Source organism: Struthio camelus, chromosome 2, assembly GCF_040807025.1.
Source record: "Struthio camelus isolate bStrCam1 chromosome 2, bStrCam1.hap1, whole genome shotgun sequence".
NCBI classification, from domain to species: Eukaryota; Metazoa; Chordata; class Aves; order Struthioniformes; family Struthionidae; genus Struthio; species Struthio camelus.
Genome location: NC_090943.1, coordinates 46,616,807 through 46,639,323, shown reverse-complemented (window position 1 = coordinate 46,639,323; position 22,517 = coordinate 46,616,807). Strand labels below are relative to the sequence as shown.

General features: G+C 39.1%; 1 protein-coding gene across 9 annotated transcripts in view; it reads right to left on the bottom strand.

Annotated features, from left to right (window-relative positions):
- Positions 1-22,517, bottom strand: part of RBMS3 (RNA binding motif single stranded interacting protein 3) — a 712,732-nt gene that overhangs the window by 127,559 nt on the left and 562,656 nt on the right. For all 9 annotated transcript variants that reach the window (XM_068935481.1, XM_068935482.1, XM_068935483.1 and 6 more), the window contains one exon: positions 17,787-17,866. In XM_068935481.1, the coding sequence (XP_068791582.1) occupies positions 17,787-17,866 (80 nt within the window). The remainder of the gene's footprint in view (positions 1-17,786; positions 17,867-22,517) is intronic.

Below are 22,517 nucleotides of genomic sequence, written 5' to 3'. Positions count from 1 at the left end.
TAACAGGCTTTTATTAAAGAAAATATATGTCACTGGCATCTGAATCAAGACTCTCTGAACAACCATTATGTTGTTCTAAACATTTTAGGAACTTCTTACAGACAGTGGGTTTCCAAACCTTGGTATAACAATGTTGGTAGAGCATGAGGCCAGAGAGCAAAGTCTCCATAACAGATTTACAGGATCGGGTTTCCAATTAGAAAGGTGGGGACAAGGGCACGTGATACTCCTCAAAAACTTCTGATGGCTTACAGTTGCCCTTCGATCCAAAAAAATTCTAGATCACTGCCTTTAAGTGCACCTAGAAACAGCATTAATATTCAATCATCTTCCTTTCAGGAATTTAACAACAGACAGAGATGTAAAATGCTAAGAAACCCTCCATCTGGCATTTCTGTTCTCAAAAACATCTATTTCCTCACCTGGAGTATGATTTTCTGAGGCTTCTTTTAATCAGTAGAACTCTGGGTGGTCTTTGTCTTTGAAGATTACTTTCCAGGTATTTAAATTTGGGCATCTAAACCAAAAGGACATCTGAAAGCTCGGCAACAGAGCCTCCGTGTAGGATCTGCAGCTTGCACGGGCGAGAGCTATGAGGGAGTCTCTTTTGTTTGCTTGATTCCCCACTGCACTCTGTACAGCATATAGAGAAAAAGTAAAGTACCAGTCTTCTAATTCCCCAGCTTGGGGTCACAAGCCCAAAAGCATAAATTAGAGAGAGGTTGTAATGCCCAGTGGAACGTGATTGGGAATGAAGCAACAAACAGGAATTATTAACTTTGCACATAGTGCCTGAGGAGATCAGAAAATTCTTATTATTTTCAAACAGTAAGAATCTTCTTGAGAATATCCAACCTTTCCTCCACGAAAACACTGCTCACAAAGAGAGTAAAGTAGAACAGAGAAGGAGGTTATGATGACATAACTTGCATGCCGAGCCTTTGAAATGATAGCCTTGTGAGAAAGAACTTGAATCAGATGGATTCTTTGATTTGTCCTTATTTAAAAAAAAAAATCTCATTGACCAGTACTATGTTATTTACCATGTAGAATGGCTGGTAGCCAAGAAATGCAAACTAACCATGTATCAGTGATACAGCTGCAAGGCTGTTTTGTAAAAATAAAACAACTTTTTGTGGGCTAATGATGTTCCCTAACTCTAATCCGTCTATGAACAGTTTAACAACAGCAGCAGAGAAGGAAAAACCTTCTGGCTAAAAAAACTAAATTGCATAGTATGTGGAAGTTTTATTATTTTTATGACAATTCAATCGCAAACATTGTCTCTGTATGTATGTCCTACACTCCTCCCCCCGCAAACACACACACATGTATCTTGATTCCCTATGTACAAGATCCACAAGCACAACATATTTTGATGGTGGACTTTATGAAAATTTATTTTAGTTTCACAAAAATTCAATTAAACAATAGAGTGCAATTATCTGTTTGCTGGCAACCAGGCAGTCCACATTAGTTCAGCTCTGCTTTGCTGAACTGTGTGCAACTGCTCAAAGCATTCAACTGTTTCATTATGAGATTTCATCAGACACCCCTGGCTCCAGCACCCTGGCACAGAAACTGTGGTGCAGGATGCCCGCTGCTCTCCACGCTTTGTCTGCTGCTGCTTAAAAGCTGCCCTGGCTCTCTACAGAATTTGTTTAGAAGTATTTCAAAGTATTTAGCACAGCTTCATGTATATCTGGTTTGTATTATCCACGTCTTATCTGGGCTACTTTCTCTCCCCCTTCCCCCCCACCTTTTTTTTTAACCATGGAAAATTGAAAATTGACTGTAGTGGCTTTGCTCCGCCTCACTTCAATCATAATGTCTAAAAATCAGCAACGAGGGTATTTTATACTATATGCACCACATGCAGACTTACATCCTGCTTGCACGCACGGAAGCCCTTCCCGTCCCTGCGCAGCAGAGCTGCCTTTCCAGATGCTGATGGCACAAGGTAAATTGATTTAATAGCCATTTAAACTTGAGACGCCTGATGGAGTCAGAAAAGGCCTTGATCCTGCGAGATGCTTCGTGTGAGTTGTCCCCGTCCCCAGTGCAGACCGTCACTGACTCATTCACAGATCTGAAATGTCACGCACAATTATCCTAGAGTCCTCGTCCCTGAATCTCTCAGCATTACACAGTCCCTCCTCTGCTCCCTGACAGCTTTCAGGAATTGATTTCAGTGAAGCCCAAGATTCCTCCTTCTGATGGACTTGCTAAAATGAAGGCCATGACTTTTGACAGAAAGAGTGTAACATTCATTCTTAACGAATTAAGCAGCAGAACGCAAACTTCCAGGAAACAAATACTAAGAATGCCTCACTTTGCAGGCTATCAAAGGGCTTCCGGACTATGTATTATTCAATCCATGATTTGGGACCTCTCTAACTGGGACAAAACCTCCCTCTCCTTTTGCCATGGTGGCACACTTTCAATTGACAGCTGTGTAAACTACCTCTGCCTTCATTTAAAAGTGAGCTAGAGTAGCACACTCTCGGCAAGGGATCGTCAGCTGTGGAACAAGCTTCTGACCCCAGTATAATACCGCTTGACTCCGGTGACCTTCCAGACATGCTGCAAGGCCAGTCAGTATGAACAGGTTTGCTGTGGGAGGCAGCATCTTCCTAGAAGATTCAAAAAGAGTCTCAGGAGCAAGGGAAAATTGTTTTCTGTGGGCTGTAAAAATTACACTTTTTACAATTTAGAGTGCAGAGACTCCAAATTTCCCCCATTTTATTTTTATACAATGAAAATACTAATAATCATAACAAAGAATAGAGACAACCAAAATCTTTTCCCTTAACCAAAGAATAATTGTCATGGGAAAGCAGTTACGATGCCATTAAGTGCCTGTTCCCCAACATCCTCTTCCTGTTAGCTCACAAGCCCAAAGAAATTCTCAGGACACTGTCATCTTGCTGTGCATGGAACCAAGCAAGCAATTTTAAGGCAAAGAGGCACACAAAAAAAAAAAAAAGGAGAGGGGCAAAAAATGCATTACAAAAAGGAGGGGAAGTCTTTAACCAGGAAATTGAAACCAGGATCTAACAAAAGCCTTAAGCATGTTTCTAATTTTAGGCAAAGGAGGAGACTCAACATCTTAAAGGTCGTCTTTTTGTAGAGCACTGAGATTTCTAAACAGACAACAAGCAGTGAAAATTTCCAAACATACAGACAAAAGAATGAAATTGAAGAGAAAGTAGCAAAAGAAAAATAGATCAGGATGTCAAATGCATGGGAACATGCTGAGAACTGGCCATGTTTGACGCAACTTTTGAAAGCTAGCCCGGAAGAGGAGGAACTGCTTTAAGTTGATAGATGCTTTAGAGTTCTTAATAAGAGAAAACAGGAAATAGCTAAGGAATTGTTATTTTGGTTTTGGCAGATATTAGGGACAGACCTTTAAAGTGCCACAAGAGCAAAAGGATATCCTCTTTGAAAGGAACACATGAGTTCTTTTCTAAGAGTTAAGTTCAACTGCAGGAGCCTATAGAAATGAATGTGAATGTTGACATTCACGGCTAATTCTCTGTCCAGCTCAACTGCGATCTAATTCCAAGAGTAGCATCTTGTCAGGTATTTCAGCACAAAAGCACATGTCAACAAACTGAAAACAGTATCCAGACGGAAGATGCAGACAGAAATGGTCTCAAAAATCAGCATACCAAGGTAAAATTTCAGAAAACTTAATTTCATAAAAAGAATTACCTTGAAAAACAAGTTTATAATCTCTAAAAACAAAATAAAACTCAACAAAACAAACACAATCTGACTTTAAAAGGAGTTAATTAACTTGAATTAGGATTGAGGATCATATTTCTTTGAGATCTACTAGTGAAAAAGGCTATGGAAGAGCTATGGTTTAATTATTGTTATTATTCTTAGCACTCTAAATTTCCTCTGTGAGCTGAAACAGATCTTTCCCTCTTTAGTCTCATCCCCTATCATAAAGAGTGGCCAGAGATTACTCCTTCTGTTACCCTGAGAACTAATTCATTTGTGAGATGCTCAAATATTAGGTACACTGAAGGAAATGTAAATAGGTAAGTATACCGAACAAACAAGAAAGTTCAAAGCGTGTGAAGTAGAAAAAAATCAGAGCTGTTTTTTATATAACTGGATTTCAATTTGAATCTATAAATTTGGCAATTTGGAGGAGTTCTTAGTTTGTTCAAACAATTTAGATAAGTTGATTTTGATCTATCCAAAATGATTAACTTTCCTTTGTCTCCAAGACAAGGATTCAGAACTGTCCCTCAGACCCTTGGCAGAAGTTTCAAAATGAACTTTGCTCTCTCATCCAGCTGCTCCTTCACTCTTTGATTACAAGGCTCACACTTGGGAGACCACTGCTGATGAGGACAAAAATCAAGCATATTCTTAAAATTTGAGAGAGGGTGATTTAAGCATGTGCTAAAAAACCTTTCTCAATCAAGGATACCAATGAAATTTCAGAATATATATGTACAGATACATAATCCTAAGAGAACTGGCTTTGATGAAAAATGGGCTTGCCAGTAATTCTGGCGTGACAGGTGGGACCACAACTGAAATGTTCCCAGGTTAGTAGCCTGTATCTTAATCTACAGAAATCAACAACGCAAGGCATATTTAGTCAACATCTTTCACACATATCAGAACTCAGAAAGCCCAAGCAAAATAGACAAAGCAAGACGACTAGCTGTCACACGGATTTAACGCCAATGATACAAACTTGTTATCAAAAGAGGTTATCAGACAACAGAAATTTTTTCCTGTCTAATCTGTCACAGCAGAAAACATTAAGCAACTCTGACTCCATGTTGAGAAAAAGACAGTCAAGGATAGGCTCCAGGTCCAAACCCTTGGCACCCCATCCCGGCACTGCCAAGCCAACGAGGAAGAATCTGTGTCGTGTCATCAGCATGCAAAGCCCTTCCTTCAGGAGCGGAGAGATGACAAGACGCAGACCGTGCCCAACCTAGCGCTGCAGGCAGAGAACATGTAGATACAGCATTGTGTTTACAAGAAGCTCAGTGCAGCTGAGGCTGCTCAAAACCCAGGGAGGAAATTTCTGAAATGCCAGAATAGAAGAGATGGTGACAGCACGGCAACACTAGCTGCAGGGAAGACACGTTGCCCTAAGCCTGGGGAGAATTAGAGAGAGTGACGGACAACCACATTATTAATCAAGATGCTCTCTCTAAGGTGCTCAGCAGCAAGAAAAGTGAGATGCAGTTAGCTGTTCCCTGAGTACTTGCTTGTGCAGGTTAAACTTATTCTTACCAAGAGAGTAGTAGGTTAAGAAACTCTAAACAACTAACAAAATGAGGATTAAAATAAAGAGCAAACCTTTAGTATTTCTACAGCTGCACTACCTGCACTAGCTGCTCATGGAAAGCATGCACTGTGGCGCTTCCATTGTGGTGCATAAGAAAGATCTGCCTATTGATGAGTCTGGCAGAAGGATTTACATCCCAACTAACCCTGTGTCGTCTCTTCCCCTGACTAATCTTTCTCTGCTGTATCCCCCTCAGATGGTGTACGTAAACCGTCAAGAGACCCATAGCTGGATGTCTGTTAGCAGTGTTCGATAACTAAGTTATTCTGATTTCTTCACTACTTTATGTAACTTCTGACAGCCAGATTTAATTTTATTAAATGTACTAGTGCTGGCTAAAGCCTGTCATGACGCCTCCTCAGGGCTCTATTACAGGCTTCAGATTGAGATTGGACTCCTCAGGACTCATTGTGTTCCTGGAAGAAGGGCTAGATTACAACAGCAATTTTGCACAGCAGTTAGTGCTAGTCTTCGCCAGTATTGTTCTTCTCTTGCAGAAGCTTAGAAACATGAAAATTAATAGAATTAAGTTTGTGTTTGTTATCAGAAGATGAGGCTTTTTGCAGCAATCAGACAGAAGGGTTTTCAAGTTCACTGCTAGGTACAGGATCCGATATGAGAAATGGTAATGAGATACCAAACCAGCCATTGATTCAGCTCTGCCAGCGGTGACTGAAAGCCATTATGCGGTGACTGCTCTTTTTTGAGGGTCTGTTTGAACTATGTTGGTGGTCCCCATGTATCTCCTAGGAGACAAACATCTGCTGAACAAAACTCCCTATCAAAATCAATATAATTAGCATCTTTTTGAAACTCTCAGTTTAAAGGAAGGGCAGGGGTTTTTTCCTGATCCTGTGAGTTGATCTTTCTTGTGTGGCAAATAGAAGCTTTCAGTTTCCAAATTCTTTTTGTTGGATAAGGAAACAGTTTTATTTCCCAGGTCTGACAGTGTGACTCCATCTATTAATTTTCATACGCTCGGTGACATTAATGTTGATTAATGGTAGAGAGCTACAGTTAAGCCTAGAAGTACCAAAGCAATTTAATAAGACTGAGGTACCTCTCACTAAAACTATTTTTAAAATGCCAATGATGTTAAATTAGGAACAGAAACCTGAGAAATAGTATGGAACCCACTTAAAAATTCAGCCTCTTGCCTGCCACCACTTTAACATAAAGAAAGATCTTCTGGAAGCAAAGACCACATATGATAGTCAGAACAGAAGATATCTGAGTTAGTCTTCTCATTATGTTCAATTTTAGAGGTGCTGAACAACTTTTACTTTACCAAACTCAACAGAACCTGTAAATATGGAATATCTTCGAAAAAAAGCTTTAAAATTAAACCTCAGACACCCTTTAATATCTTCGACGTTTTCCACCTTAAACTCTTACTGCCCTACATCTTTTATATTCTTAGCACTGAAATGAAATCCCAGTTTAAGTGAAATGCCTAGCACACAATGCTAGAACCAGTCATCTGGTCATGCAGGGAGAATACTCCTGGCTTTGATTCTATCCAAACCACTTGCCCTTGCTTTACAACAGAGCTGCTGGCCTTTGGGGCAAGTATGAAACAATAAATTTGAGATGAAAATAACCAAAGACATCATGTGCTGCCTCAGTGGAAGACAACCTCTCATACTATATCTTCTGCTATTCTACCAGGCTTTTTTTGAGTATCCTGGATGCTGAAGCTTTCATTACATTGTAATGTAAAACTGAACTGATGGTGAATTTCTTGAGAGAGAGTGCTTCGGAAGATAGGAGCTCACTCCCACTGCTTTTATACTGAGTGAGCTTGGAGATGGAAATTGAGATTTAATAATGTAGGCAGTAGGCCACTGGGTCATACTCTGTTTTCTTAATTAGCATATTCACAATATATACTTCAAAACTTCCTAGTACTTTATAAAACTTTACATTTGATCAAGAAGTTGTAGTATTTACCTTTAAAAAAGGCCAGAGAAAAATTAAAGCTCGGATTCTGCCAAATCACAGTGTAAGCAGTAACCTACTTGCTGAAGAGGCTGATTGTATGCATTAAGACAATACTGTAAGTGAAGAGCCACCCATGAGAATTGGAACACTTTTTGTTACAGTTCATTTTTTTGTGGTTAAAATCTGCATTTTTCTAAATGGAATGTCTTACTTTGAAGTAAGGCTGGCAAAACTTGGCCTTTGAAAAGTATTTTTCATACCATGTCAGTGGAATCATCAAGTTAAATAATCCCTCTTTTTTCCCTCTCTCGTTTTTCTGTGTCTTTTTATTTGCTGAACAGTAGCAATTCTGGAAATACTATATATTCAAGGATTATATCTAGGATGGTGGTAGAAGTGGTCCATATAAAATGCTGTTTTAATAACCTTTAATAAAAATAATTAATATAGAATTAGACATCCAGCACCCTTCCCCTCCCTCTAATGTTTCTTACATTGCAGAAGGTAATTTACAGACACATCATAGACACTAAAGCTGTCATAGTACAGTGTAGGCTGTTTTGCCCCTCTTTCAAGTTCCTGTGATTGAACCTGGGAAAGACCTTTCTATGATCCTGTGATCAAACACGGCCATTCAAACAAGAAAGCCTAACAGAAATGGCCAAGAAACAGGGCTTTTTCACTGCTGACCATCATAATGACATTGCTGTTAAGCAACAAAAATTTCAACTAAAATGTCAGACTCGAGCTTCCCCAGTGCACTCGGGTTGAACTGCTTTTCTCTGTTGTACAGTATTATTTGTGTGTGTGTGGGGGGGGGGGAGCGGGGAGGAAGAGACTTCAGTTATGCAAGAGGCTCCCAGTATTCAAAACATATGGAAACTGCCACTGTGATACCACTCATGGTATTTTGGCTAGATGAATCACAAAAGGCAAGATCTTCACATGCTACTTCAGACACTTCACATCACTTCATGCCCTGAGGGCAGGAGCAGCACAGAAGAGTCCTCAGTGCTCCTCTGGTGGCCAGGGAAAGGTTTTCTTCAGGGGAAGCCAGGAGGGAAAATGGCAGAAAAGCAAGATCAGGAAGGGAGGACAAGCCCCCCACATCCTCTTCTTGCTATATGCACCTTCCCTCTCTTGTTAGTGTCCTTAAAGTCACTGGCAGAGAATCTCTCCCAAAACTCTTAAGGACACATCAAGCACCTACAGGTTGACTTTTGTTCACAAAGCACTGAAAAGTTCAGACAGCCACTCTTCTGAACTACTTAATTCTTCTCAAGTTCTGCCAGCAAAACACTGGGAGAAAGCTCTCCGCATCAGCCCTGATGGAGCAAAGCCACCTGAGAGCCTCCCTGAGGCCCTCTGCCATCCTGGTTTGTGAAAAGGCAGCAGCAGTCAGGTCCTTGCTGAGCCCTGCAGGAGGTGCAGACCGCATGCATGACACCTGGATGCTTACTCCCTCCGTGCTCCAAAAACTGTGAAAAATCAATGCTCCAGTTTTATAGGGATATCTGAAAAGGCCAATCCCAGTGGCTTCCACTTCTGGCTGAAATATGGATATGTAAAGGAGTTTGTCAAAAATAACTAATTTATACATTGTTAAGCTTCAACACAACTTTTTTTCAGGTTAGCTGCAATTTACGGGCAAAGGCTCAAACTGAAACTTCTCCTCCATACTTTGAATTTCAAAATGCTTAAAATGACTTGAAAGCTAGAGGAAAAGTGCAAGGGAAGGAAGGGAAGAAAGGAGGAAAAGAAGAATCTTTCTTTAAAACGGCTTTATTTTGAAAAAGAAGTAATTCCCCTCAGTAAAAAATGATCATGTAAACCACTGGGTGGAAGTTACTGAGCATAATACACTATCAACTCAAATGGTTAGTCTGTGCTGAGCTAACTGATACCATTGCTCAAGTTACCTTTTTAAATGAGTTTTAAACTAGCTGGCTCAGGCGTGACAACGCTATAGCGCAGTAGCAGGGACTGCAAAGTAGATGCACTCCATCATTCAAAGTGTCCTGAAGGGACCAATAAAATAATGCAGTAGGGAAAAAAAATACAGGAGGAGTTGTGCCACTGCTGGCCAGAGTTGATGCAAAAGCAGAATTCCTCCCTGAAATCTGAATCATGTGCAAACAACTTTACACTGTTCCACATCGTTTCATGCTCTGATTTGCATGCTTTTATTTGCTTTTTTTGTTTTGTTTTGTTTTAAATTGCCAGCTCTTTAGACCTAAACAGTCTGAAATTCAAGCTGTGAATCTTTCTGGCTCATAAATTTTGCCTGCGATAACACCTGCGCAACTCATCTGTCTTGTCTTGGATTTTACAAGTGCATCCAAGGAATAGCACTGTCCCTGGACCTGGAACTTGTTGACGCTTCAACTGCTGAGGCACGAATTCCGTTCACACGCTCTCAGCTGTCTTGGTTATGCAGCAATAACATATGGGAGAAATTTACTTTCTTGTTCATAAGCAAATATATATGCCATTGCATAAAAAGGGAATAGATTTGCTGAATTATAAGATTTACATAGTCATTCTTCAAAGCAAAAATGCACTTTGAGTTAAAAGGAAAAATGCATATATCAAAATTAGTTTAGATAAACTGTGACACAGTTCATTACCACTAGATGTTATGAATGATAAAGAATGCAATTCTTGATTGATGCTGTAGACTTCCTGAAATATCAGAAAAGATATGACAGGTGATATTGTTGCAGAAAGAAACAAAGAATGATCTTTTCTCCTTTGCATGCCATATTGTTCTCTAACTTCAATTTTATAAACCAAGCCAAAGATCTTGATTCAAACTGCAGTAATGCTGTTTTATACATTGTCACCCAAATTACTGCAATACCACAAACAAACTGATCTTAGGCATTTTTATTACTTCCAGTTACGAAGTAATAAAAATCTGTGAAAGAATTTCTCGTTAATTATATGGCCAAATTTCAGAAGTGGACATTTCATAATATAGTTATTTAAAATATAAGAAGATACGGGCCTTTGCCTAACAACCTGCAGACCAATACCAGTGCAAATAAAAGAAAACATAAAAGATGTAGCACAGCAGATCTTTGAGATCTGCCCTGTCATCAAAATCTTTATAAATTTCAGGAAAAACAGGCCTCAGACATAGTCTGTACCAAGTCTTTTCTCACACAGATCCCCTGAAGAGTCCAAACTACCTGATTTATCACTGATTCACATCTCCTAATATCTGAAATGAAAGTTAGCCCAACTCACGTACCTTCAAGAAATAAGCGCACACCAGGTACTGTGGTTTACTGCATAACATCTAATGCTGTATTCTGCTACGGAAAGGGAGTTTTCTTTTGAGCTAAATGGAAATGAGATCAGGTCTTGAGTAAGTGGGGAAACTTTTTTTTCTAAAACATATCCATTGTCCTTATAAAATATACAATTTTAAATTCCAAGAAGTCTAGAAAATTTGGAATGGATCTTTGTAGCAGGAAATGGAAATGTCTGCTATGAAACCAAAAGCATCTACACTAACGTCAGCAAAGACAACTGGAGGTTACATAAACATAAGTCTGGAAAAAACGGAGCTGAAGATGGTGAAACCTGTCTTACTCAGTGATCAAAAACGACACAGTTTGCATCTGAAACTCTCACGGATGACATGAAGCAATACCAATATTTTCTGACTTTTAAAGGCTGACTTCGAAAGGAAGGAGACAGTCCAAGAAACTCTTGATTTGAACAGAGGTCACAAGCTACTTGATATCTATGACTGAAGAGTAAGCACAGGCTGAATTAACTACAAGTGATATTTAGCCACGTACAAGATGGAGCAACATCCGAGAGCCTCTGCTGCTGTTGTATGAAGGCCACGGCTCTGAAGGGGCTAAACATAAGAAGCAGCACTGATAAAGTTAGCCATATCACTGAAACCTGCATTAGCCACATAAAGAAGCCACAGAGGGCCAACCAGGGAACTGCTTTCTAAAGCAAAAGGGCATATATTTTCTACTAATTCGGTACCCATCCTATAGTTTCTCGGAAAGAAAGTCCATCTTGATGACTCTTTCCTGCTACATGATTATAACCGTTATGTCACGTCCTAATAATGAAACTTCTTCCCCAGGGACACACATGTCTGATAGCTGCGTATGCCCCTGAGGCACCTCTGAATGTCTTGCACGACCTCAGTTTGTGACCCTCAGAGCCCGCGCTGGACCTGACCGCTCTACGGACAGCTCCTGGGTTGCCCGCACGCCATCAAGGATGCTGGCAGCACCCGTGGGCCGAACCACAAGGAGGCATGGCAGCCTCATGGCCACCAGGAGGACTCAGACAGAGCAATAATAGAAGGAATTAAAGATTTAAACTCTCTGCCAAAGATAAAGGCTGTGAACTGACAGAAGTTAAAAGGATGCTTAAAGGGTTCAAGCTGTAAAAGAAATTTCTGCTAACAATGAGTTCAGCACGAGCACTTGCAGAGCACAGAAAGAGAAAGATAACAGTGATTCCATAAAAAATGACAGTCGGGAATTGGAGACAGGATAAAGAAATAGAAAATTTGTTAAAACAGTTATTTTACAATGGACTTTACATGGATCATATTTTCTGATATAGTAGGGAAGGATTTATATACTGCAGTCAGCAGATAACAATAAAGATATTTACAAAACTGGATTCTGAGAAGGTAGACAATGTAAAAAATTCAGATAACATTAACATCATATATGTTAAAGGCAGTGAGGATACAAATGAGGGAATTTTGTTTTTCTGAACACAGATCATGTCTGAAGATAACAACATGCAAAAGATAAAACCCTTTTAAAATCAGCTCCACAGAGTATTACCAGCACTAAAATTTAATAGTATGCTGTTTATTCGAAGTTCTCTGCAGCATTCAACAAATGTTAAGCTAGCTATAAACAAATACCTAGTTCTTACCTTTGGCTGTTGTTTTGTCTTGCCTGCAATGCCAAATACATACACAGGGAGAGAGAGAGAGAGAGAGAGGTATAGATATATATAGTAATGCATTACTTACCTTGGTAAAGTGAGATTAAACTCCCCAAGAAAATAATTTTTTGGACTAGCTTTTTAGTGTTTTATGTATAGGATTGAAGAATCACAATTAAATAAAAAGATACAGTAGCAAACTAAGAGAAAGGGGCTAAGCAGTTTGAAGTAAAACATTTTAAGTTCATCCACTCAGAAAATCCATTTACAGAACCACTAATGACAAACAGGATATCATTTGCTGATCCACTAAGAGAGAAAGAAAAATAGTATAAAACATTGTTGCTATCCATTGCCCATTTAACTCTCAACTGGAAATACTGTTTTCTGGTTTTATTAATGACCTCCTAGAAACAATATTGCTCTTAAGTTTGCAGTTCTGTGTTCTAAGGCTACTTCTCTGAAGCAAAGATTAAATAACTGAATTTACTCTCTGTGGTTGGAGAAGCTAAGAGATGACCTAGGAGAAATATTTAAACTAAGGAGAGAGGTAGAAAATATAGCTCTCAGCTCATTCTAGTGAAATGAGTCTTCACAGAAAAGCAGTGCTTGGGCCTTATTTAAGAGAAAAATGCGTGGCCAATACCGATCATTATCTGAAGCAAGGTCTTACTGTCTGAGGCACTTGCAAATACATCTGTGTTGTTGAAGATTTCTTCCTACTGAAGTTTTTGCTCTGCTAAGTGTCAGTCCTAAAATGCCACAGCCATTTGTTACTTGTGGGGCTCTCACCTACAGGAAAATTCTGCTTCCCCCTTCTTTCTTTTTGTTAGATATTTGTAAGCTGGTATTAAAATTAGTTACAAAACCAACATATAGTCACCATGAAAGAGAACAACACAAGATTATTGAGCATGCATTATATTCATGTGTTCACTTTCTTGAAATTTCCCCAGAGTTAGGAACTGGCTCCATGGCCTCTGATAACCAACAGTATTTACCAAGCAAATGAAATTCAGGAACTACTATAACTACTAGAAAATGCTGTGAGAGAGCATAGTAGAAGCATTAGCAGAGGATAATTACCTCAGCTGAGGCATGTGTTCCTGTGAAATTCCAGAGAGGAAAGTAAAAACTCGTTAAGCCTTTGCATTTATTCAAAAAAAGAAAAATTAATATTTTTAAAGACATCCAAGGATATTGGAAGCTGAACACTTTGAAAATCCTATACCAAAGCTGTACCCTAAGCTTGTTAATCCAAAGAGAAATCAATTTGTTACTGACAGAGAAAGTAGGCATTTTTACTTTAATTCAATGCTTGCAAAATTGGTAGATTAACAGGATTTCATATTGAAGTCTCCTATTTACCAATGAAAAGAGAGGCAGGACTGACGGACTGAGGGAGAGCTCCCTTAATCATTAACAGTGCCCTTTACATGCTGATTGAGAAGTACGGCACTATGGTCAGACTTATTCATTTGGTCAGATTTATTCATTTGCTGACTTTTCTTTTTGTAACAGCAATAAGGGGTCTACACAATCAGCAGTGTGAAAATTTACCCATTAGGCCCTGTTCTGTTTATTTCAGAAAAACACTCCTAAAAAAACCCCACAAGTCACTAAAAACAATCAAAGCTGCTGAGAATATTTAGGAAATTCACATGGAATCTGCAGAGCACCAAGAGTTTGCAGATTTCTAGAGACAACTGTAACTTTCTCAGTCTGGAAGAAATACAAAGATATTAACTACTTATTTATGGGACAGTCAATTATCTTGCACTGTATATCTAAGACTGAACATCATCAAACGCTTATTAGTTGAGCAAGCAGGGCAGTTGAGCAATTCCCTTTGGAATGGAAGGAAGCCAAGAAGTTAGACGGAGAAGGGCCCTTAGCAAGAATGATTTACTAATACAGACACAATACTGCTCAGTTTACTTAGGTATTATACATCTGACCAGCAGAGTTTTGAGCGCCAGTAAATAGCCTTTACAGTGTCACCGGGTTGAAGCAGAGCCGTCTGGGGCTGCAACTGCCCAGCTCCGCAGTTTTTTATGAGATAATGCACAGTAGTCAAGCAAGGTATGATATATTTTTGCCTTGGAAATGTGCAGAATACAGAGCCTTCAGAGCACCCTGTGTGCCTTCCATCCCTTGCAGACGCAGTAACGCTTTACTCTTTCCTCCTGCACTGTTGCCCTGGGTCAGCTTAGATGAGTGACTCCTAGCTGTGCTCAAATGCCCAGTTACACAAATGCAGTCTGCTGTAATGTCTATTTTATTTCTAACAAAAAAGTACATCCAACTAAATCTACATCTCATTTGCCATGGGAACACTAGCTGGGTAAGAACTCTGTATTCAAAATCAATATTTGAGGTACACCTTTGGGAGGATATAACAAAGTCATGCTCCATGAGCTCTTCACCATCAAAGCTAGGGCTGCGGTGCCCAGCCTTTCTGATGGGCTGTTTAGCATCAGAAGGAAACTACCCACTTCAGTCCCTCTTCCACCATGACTTGATAACTGGGCACAACTGCCCGACATGTGAATGCTTTACCATACAGACATAGTACACACGCGCACACACATATATATGTATATGTATGTATCCTACTGCATCGTGAGGATCACACTTGTTGTGGTGCAAGGTTCAGACATGCCCTTGTCATGTAATTGCCTGTCATGACACATCCTACTCATGATGCCCGACAAGCGGGCTTCCGAAAAGTCTGGCATCCAACTAGAGTGGTTGTGTTTTGGCCCCACGAGGGTACACATCTTGGGGAACACAACCGGGGAGTACAGCATGGACAGAAACCAGCTGCCGAAACAGTATGTCTGGTCCATTTCCTCAGGAAATAGGGTAGTATAAAATGGCCTGGAGCTAGGCTGATTTCTTTTCTGGTGGGCCTCATCCAACCCATTATTGGTTGGTAAGCCTTGAACCTGACGATCAGAATTTGGGTGAGAGGAGATGTGGACAAAAATGCAAAATCCGCCCCATTCACTGCTATGCCTGAAAGAAACCCAGCTGAAAATCCCCAACCAATTTAATTTAACCCTGAAAGGATTGATTAATATTCCCTTGCAGTAAGATCATGTCTTGAGCAGTAGAGGTTAATAACATATAGTGTTGCATACCTCTGCTAATATTCCCTGGTTCCTCATTTTTTAACTGAAATCCATAAAGAGGTCACAGCAATAACTACAGCCAATTTTATTTCTATGCCAATTACTGAGATGCTGGGAGGATAATTTTCAGACTCTGATTGTGATTTTCCAAGTACACTTGGAGACTTGATTCTCCTTGCTTCGCCATGCAGGAAGATAAGCAAATGCCAGGAGGGGGATAAAGCAAGATGCTTCTATCTCGCTGAGAAGCTTAAATACAGGTTCATAACATAGATGTATAAACTAAGCAGAAGCTGTAATGGGAAACTATGCCAATAAGAAGAAAGTAGGATTGAATGTTTTTTGCAGTGGGTAAATGAATATGAATGGCCAGTATCACTTTGAATTCACCCAACTGTTCAAGTGATCATGTTTGTTCTCTGGCTTGATACAAAAGGAAGGAAGGAATAAAAGAAAAATCTTTTAAACATGGATTTGAAGAGTACTCTACTCTCATAATTAGGCCCAAATATTCTCTTTTATGTGAATCAAATCTACTATGATAATTTCTGATTACGTGTGTTTGGAGCTAAAAAAATCTCTTTCTTACAAGGACAAAATGGGATTTTACAGATACTCTGCACTTCAGCTAGTCCAGTTACTGGTTCTGCCTGGCTCTGCCCCAAGTTGCATTATGCTTTACTTGCATCTGAACGGCACCCAGGTAAATGAAAATTCTCAAAATATTGACTTCCAAGATCATCCTTGCAACCAAATGCTGTATGAGCACAATAAACAAGAGGGAAAACCATCCAACAACTTTCCCACATGGAAACTTTCTTCAGGAGACAATGAACTGATTCATGTGCTTTAACTGAGAATGCAGCAAAAGTTATAACCATTAAAATCCAATTTCACTGTATCTCTTGGAATAAAAATAAGTAATCACGCTATCTTATCAAGACTCTTATTTCGATGTCCCACATTGTTCGCTTTGAACAACCAGCTTATTCCTGATTGAAATCTAATTTAAAAATAAAAAAACCCAAAGAAAATGATTTTGAACTTTTAGCTTTCATTCTTTGTCATGCAGCTCTTTTTGTCTCAAGCAGGCAATATAAAAATATTCTCCTTCATTTCCTGCTCAAGTTGATGTGTCCTATATGAGACAATCTGGAATTGGACCGTGGAGCACGCAGGGTACCAAATCCTTGCTGTTCACACTCCTTCCATCGGGTGTTGCTATGATATTAAATAGATTACTCCTGTGGCCTAATATATACACACAGAAAGCCATGCCAAAGGTTTAAGGCCTCTGTCTATGTTGCTCTGCCCACTGTTCCATGTAGCCTGAGCCTGTCATATTTCACACAGATAATATACACTAGTTGGTGCCGAGAAAATTTGTCAATAACTACTTTTTTTTAAAAAACAAGTCCATAAAATGGAATCTTCCAGCCTGTACTAAAAGTTTTACACTCTTGCATGAGGGTGATTTGACTATAATTTATATGTATATTGCACCATTCAATTACTGTACACAGTAGTTGTGCAGATGGCTCCCTCTTAATTAGAGTATTAAGTGCATCTTCTGCATAAAGAACCAGGCAATGAATAAGGAGGAATTTAATGAAAGTAACAAAAAAGGAAATAGTTTAATGGAAGTTAAATAAAAAGGAGCAGAAAATTACTTAAGATGCAATTTCTGCAAGGATTTCCTCCTCGCTTAACTTCAGGAACTACAACTAGTTCTTTAGAGAATTTGAGGGATAAATCTTTGCAGACTTGTGGCCTCAGGGAGGTCTTGTCAAGCACCAAGAATCAGGCAACTCATCACTAAACTTTGCACAGCTGATGACTACATGGGTGACAGCTGAAGATTTCAAAAGCAAGATAATGGCTGGAACTGGCCTTTAGATGTGGCAGGGATACACCATTGAATATATTCTATGGATATTGTCAGAAAATGACAGGATTTCATTAAGCTATGGCAAGTACAAATGGTATAAAATGGCTTCATATATGAACTACCCTCAGTTAGTATTAACAGCTGCTGCTGTTACAGGGGACTGAGAACTTGAAATACTGGTCATTTTATAACCTATAACACACCTGCTGATCTAGTTATATTCCTAGGTGATAATGAAAGCACAGGTATTTAATTATGTGGTCTTTGCTCTAATTGAAAAAAAAAAATCACACATAACATATGCATTAAAGAGTGGAAAAATTCAGACAATATAATTTTTGTACATACTTAAATTCCTTATTGTCAGAAATAAATATTTGAATAACACTAACTTGCACAAGGACTGAGTTGTTATGGGTCAGAAATAATCGGCTTCAACCAGGAAAGCTGTAGGCCTTCTTAGATGGGCCAAACCTAATACACATTCCAGCACTCCTGCATTCTAAACTGCTCAGTGAATTTTAAATTTCAGTAAAGAAGTGATGGCTACACTTACCTGGTAGACCAGGTGGGGTTTTCAGATATTTTCCATTAAAATGTTGAATTACTACTTCACATTTTTCTGTAGACTCCATTCTAGAAAAGAGAAGAAAGTGGGATGGGGGTAGAGGCAATAATTGTTACTAGAACGGTATGAAAATGTTCAGTCAGCAAAAACAAAAAGGAAAAGAAGAGAAAAGGACAAGCACACATGCTGAGAGAAATCTTAAAAGCTGTTCTTGCTGCTTTCTGCAGAGAAACTGGTGGAGCCCATTACAGGACCATGTGGCCAGCAGTGAGACCCTGCCACTCTCAAAGCCTGCAGCTGCGCTCCCAGCTGTGCCTGAGCTGCGGCAGTGTCAAGGAACAGCTCGTGCTTGACTCTGGGGAACCACCCTGAACAAGGACAGTCTTTATAGTGTCATGTGCTGCCTGAAAAGGCAAAGGACTCCTTTCCAGATTTCTTGTGCACCCAAAATAACCTCAAAGGGCATGAAAAAGTGCAGGAGTTGGACAACATCCCAGGAGATTAAGCGACAATTGTTAAGGATTATAAGGATAAAAAAAAAATGCCCTGCAAAGGCGGAGTATATAACAAGACAAAGAGAACGCCTATGTATGTGTCTATTACATAAAGACAAATTCTGGGTGAAGACATGAAGTGGCATATAATACTGGCAGATGAAATGACCTGTTCTTCAACTTTATGACCTCAAGCATGACTTTCAGCACTGAGACATTAAAGCATTAACACTGAACTAGCATATATATTATTGAAGCAACTGTAAGAAGTACAAAGCTATCAGCTGAATCCTAAAGCATGTTTATATCACATTAGGAAATTCACAGCTCCTTCAGATACTGTACACTGATTGCACACTGGTCCTGAGAACAGTTGACTGCTACGGAGTGGGTATAGAAATGCTTGAAGAGAGGAGAGAGAGAAATGGAAAGCTAATGACCAAGCAAAAATTACACTGTCTTTATCTCTCCCTAGAAAAACTGTTTAAAAACCACATTCAATACTCCTTCAATCTACTGGCTTTTACCTCCAGGTACGGCCCCAAAGTAACTTCACTGACATAAATATTAGTTATTTGTTGCCGGTCAAGATCTTTAAAATAAATTTATTCATCACTCTTCCTCTATCACATGGTTGTGGGAAAGAGTAACATGCCTTCTGTATAGTTCACAGGCTAGTCTCAGCATAGAGCTTAGAGCAGGAGTTTGTCTCCAGGATAAAAGCTAAGAGTTCAAAGGACCACCTCACGACCACCACCACCAAAAAGAAAAAAAAAAGCTTACTTAATACTCTGAGCAATTCAAAGTCTTTTGTCAGCTTGTTTCAGGTGGAACCACTAAAAATTGACCCTTCTGGGTTGTATCACCATTTTTACTTCCATGTAAGGTGGGCTGGGCCATTTCTACAAGCCCAAAGACAGCAACTTAGATTGTTCACTTTGGCTTCATTCAGATTTAACTAAGCAAATGTCTGCACTGAGCCTTTAGAGTCTCTTGTCTCTGAAAGAATAAATGCAATAAAAGTCTGTTTTCTGTAGCTGCAGGCGCTTAGTGTCAAACTATGTTATGTTGCACCACACAGCAGTGACAATTTCATTTTAATACATGGGGCACATTTTAACAAGGCAAAGGAGCCCCTGCAAAGAATGCAATATATAAGCTGCCAAGTGAAAGAGACTCAGTGCACTTCATACGTTTTATGTGGCAAGAGAATAAGAGTGAAACCCACAGTGTTCTGGGATAAAAAGGCCATCATTCGAATGGCAGTCTTAAAAAGAATGTGCACATTTTCGTCTCAAGTTTCACAATTACCAGCTCTCAAACGCCATTGCCAGCTATCTGTAATCTGGCACACGCTTCACTTGCAACCGACACTAGCATTATCAACCCTGTTTGAAAAGACGGCATAATAGACAAAGCCGTCTATACATGTTCCCTTCAGACGTGTTGCCGAAGGACGTGTTGCTGCACCCGTTCGTCAGCTCGGCTACCTGAGCCCCCGCGTGCCCTCTGCAACACGTATGTCCTCCCTCCCAGCTCGGCGCTCATCGGCCCGCCAGCCACCACCTAATCAGGCCTAAGTCTGTCCGAACAGTATATATGTGTGAATTATAATTTTCATATGTACACAGATTAAATACAATTTTCATATGTACACAAGTGATTTTAGAAATCACTTTTTCAGATTGTATTCTAGCTTTTAATTGAGTTTGAATACGGATGGACTGGGAAGAATGAGGGCTACAGAGGAGGGAGGGAGCAACCGGATAGAGTACTAAAATTGTCTGACGCTTGCCACCGCAAGATGCTGGTTTTAGTTTAGTTCAAACACTAACATTAGCTGTGTAGGTGGCAATGTCTATGCTGAGTGCCTACCCATAAGCTAAAGCTATCCATCTGCACGCATAGACTGAGAAATTCCTTTCTCTCTCTCTCTTTATTTTTTTAGCCAGGAAGACTAATCATACCTGGGAGAGGGCCCAACAAAAAATGTACTTTTGTTTAGCCTACACTAATAAATTCTCTGAAAAGCTGTGGAATTGTGTCTTCAAACTTGAGGGAGAGGGACAAAATATGCTTTTTGCCATGAAACTATTTGTCTTGTCTGAGATACAAATGTTTCGAAATGTTGAATGGGTGAGACTGCTATTTAATAAAACTATCACTAACAGGAACGTTACATGTTAAAAGCTAGCCTCCAGGGGACAGGTCTCCTACAAAAGAATGTCATCAGAGCAAGGTAAACTCTCAGCAAAAGTATTCTTAAATCTATTGTTTAAGTTTGGGGTTTCTTTCCGTAATTGAAGGAACAAAAATGTGGCAAACGATAATATTATGAAAAAAAAAGATCTTAAGCTGCTTAAAATAACTTCTGTTTGAAAGATACGGATATTCACCTCTCCTACTGGAAAGGTGAGGACATCAGCTTCACAAGGTAATAGAAATTTGCTTCTGATCAGACCATTTGCCAGGTATCAAACTCTCTTCAACAGTATGTTTTTGGTGCTGATTCCAAAAGGATCTTAGATGATAGTTCATGTTCAAATGCAATCTGAAGATAACTACAATGCATAGGAATGTCAGTTGGAGTGAAGAAATGCATTGCCTTAGAAAATTAGCAAAGCCAAAGCCAGATTTTTAAAATACTTTTTAAAGGCACAGATAGTTATCTAAAACAGAGAAACTAACAAAAATACCAGAATTTATTTGTATTTGTCTCTATACATCTCCTTGTTCAGAAGTAGGAGGATACATTAGGAGTACCTAGACTGACTGTATTCCATCCAACTGCAAAGGAAGGCCCTTTAGAAAATCTAAAAAGAAAGGCTGTTCTTGCAAATTTTTCTAGCCATAGTTTACAAAGTTAAGATGTTTCAATATGAGGGGTAAAAGAACAGCTAAGGGTGTTTAATATTAAGCAAATACCACCACCAGATCATTTGAGGTTCACCTCTTGCTATTAAATATTTATTCCAGGTCATTTAAAAAATGCATATGATTCTCACTACAGACCATAGTGGTTCCAAAGTAGTCATTATATGTTGTTATAAGTAACAGGGAACCTTCACAATGCAAATGCACAAAAAAAAAAAAAAGGGAAATTTTCTAGAAATGAAGCTCTTTCATATGCTTATTTTACAGATTGATGCACTGTCACAAAACAATAAACTTTATAAATAAACACTCTAAAGAATAACATGATGACCATATAATTATTACATAAGAAATATTCATTATCATGTAATCACCAGGTAGTGGTGGTTTCCATATGCCCTATAGTCACTTCGCTTCATAATAATAATATAAATGAGAATCAGATGAGAATCAGGCTTATGTTTTTTGTATTCCAAGTAAATATTTGAACTTGATTAAATTGCTACAAACATATTTATATTATGATAAGCATATGAATATTGTTGCTTTCTTATATTAATAAGAGTAGGAATAAGAAATCTTGAAGGAGGGGGCCTTCTTTACTATTTGAGGCATTTTCCAAAGATGGAAGTAGGTAGGTCGTGGCAGCATTTTACAGAACAGAGGGCTAAAGAACTGGTGCCATAGTTAGAAGACACACTGGAGAACTCAAATTTCTTTAGCCTATCAAAAAGATGATTAGAGGGGCAGTCTGACAGTGGTGCGTAAGTACCTTTGTGGGTAGAATAAACTAGGTATTAAGTAGCTCTTTAATCTTGCAGAGAAAGTTATGACAAGCACCAGATACATTTAAAAGAGAAATTAGGCAGGAACATTTAACTACATGGGAAATGATCCACTGGAACACATTACCTAGAAAAGAGGTGGCATTTTTTTTGGCGGATATCTTTAAATCTCTTCTAAAAGTTTTATTTTAGTCCAAGATAAGTAATACCTCAATATTAGGTAATTGGGTGTACTTTAACTGCCTGTGATATAAAAGAGGTCAGAGAAAATGGCCTTTTGGTCTTAAATACTCTGACGCTATAAAATAGTTCTTATTAATATGAGGTTTCGTAGCCTCCAGTCCTCCTTATATTTTCCTCTCTATTCTTCCATGGTGATATATTCATTGATTTCTTTAATTTATTTTGCTAATTTAGTTTCTGGCATTCAAAAGCTGTGATATAGCTGCAGTCTCTGATTTTCTTCTCTCCTGTTACTGATTCAGGTTATCTTGTGTCCCCATCTTTTCAACTGGTAAGAGATTGCTTCAACGTGGCTGCACTTTTTGGTTTAAACCTGTTTTATG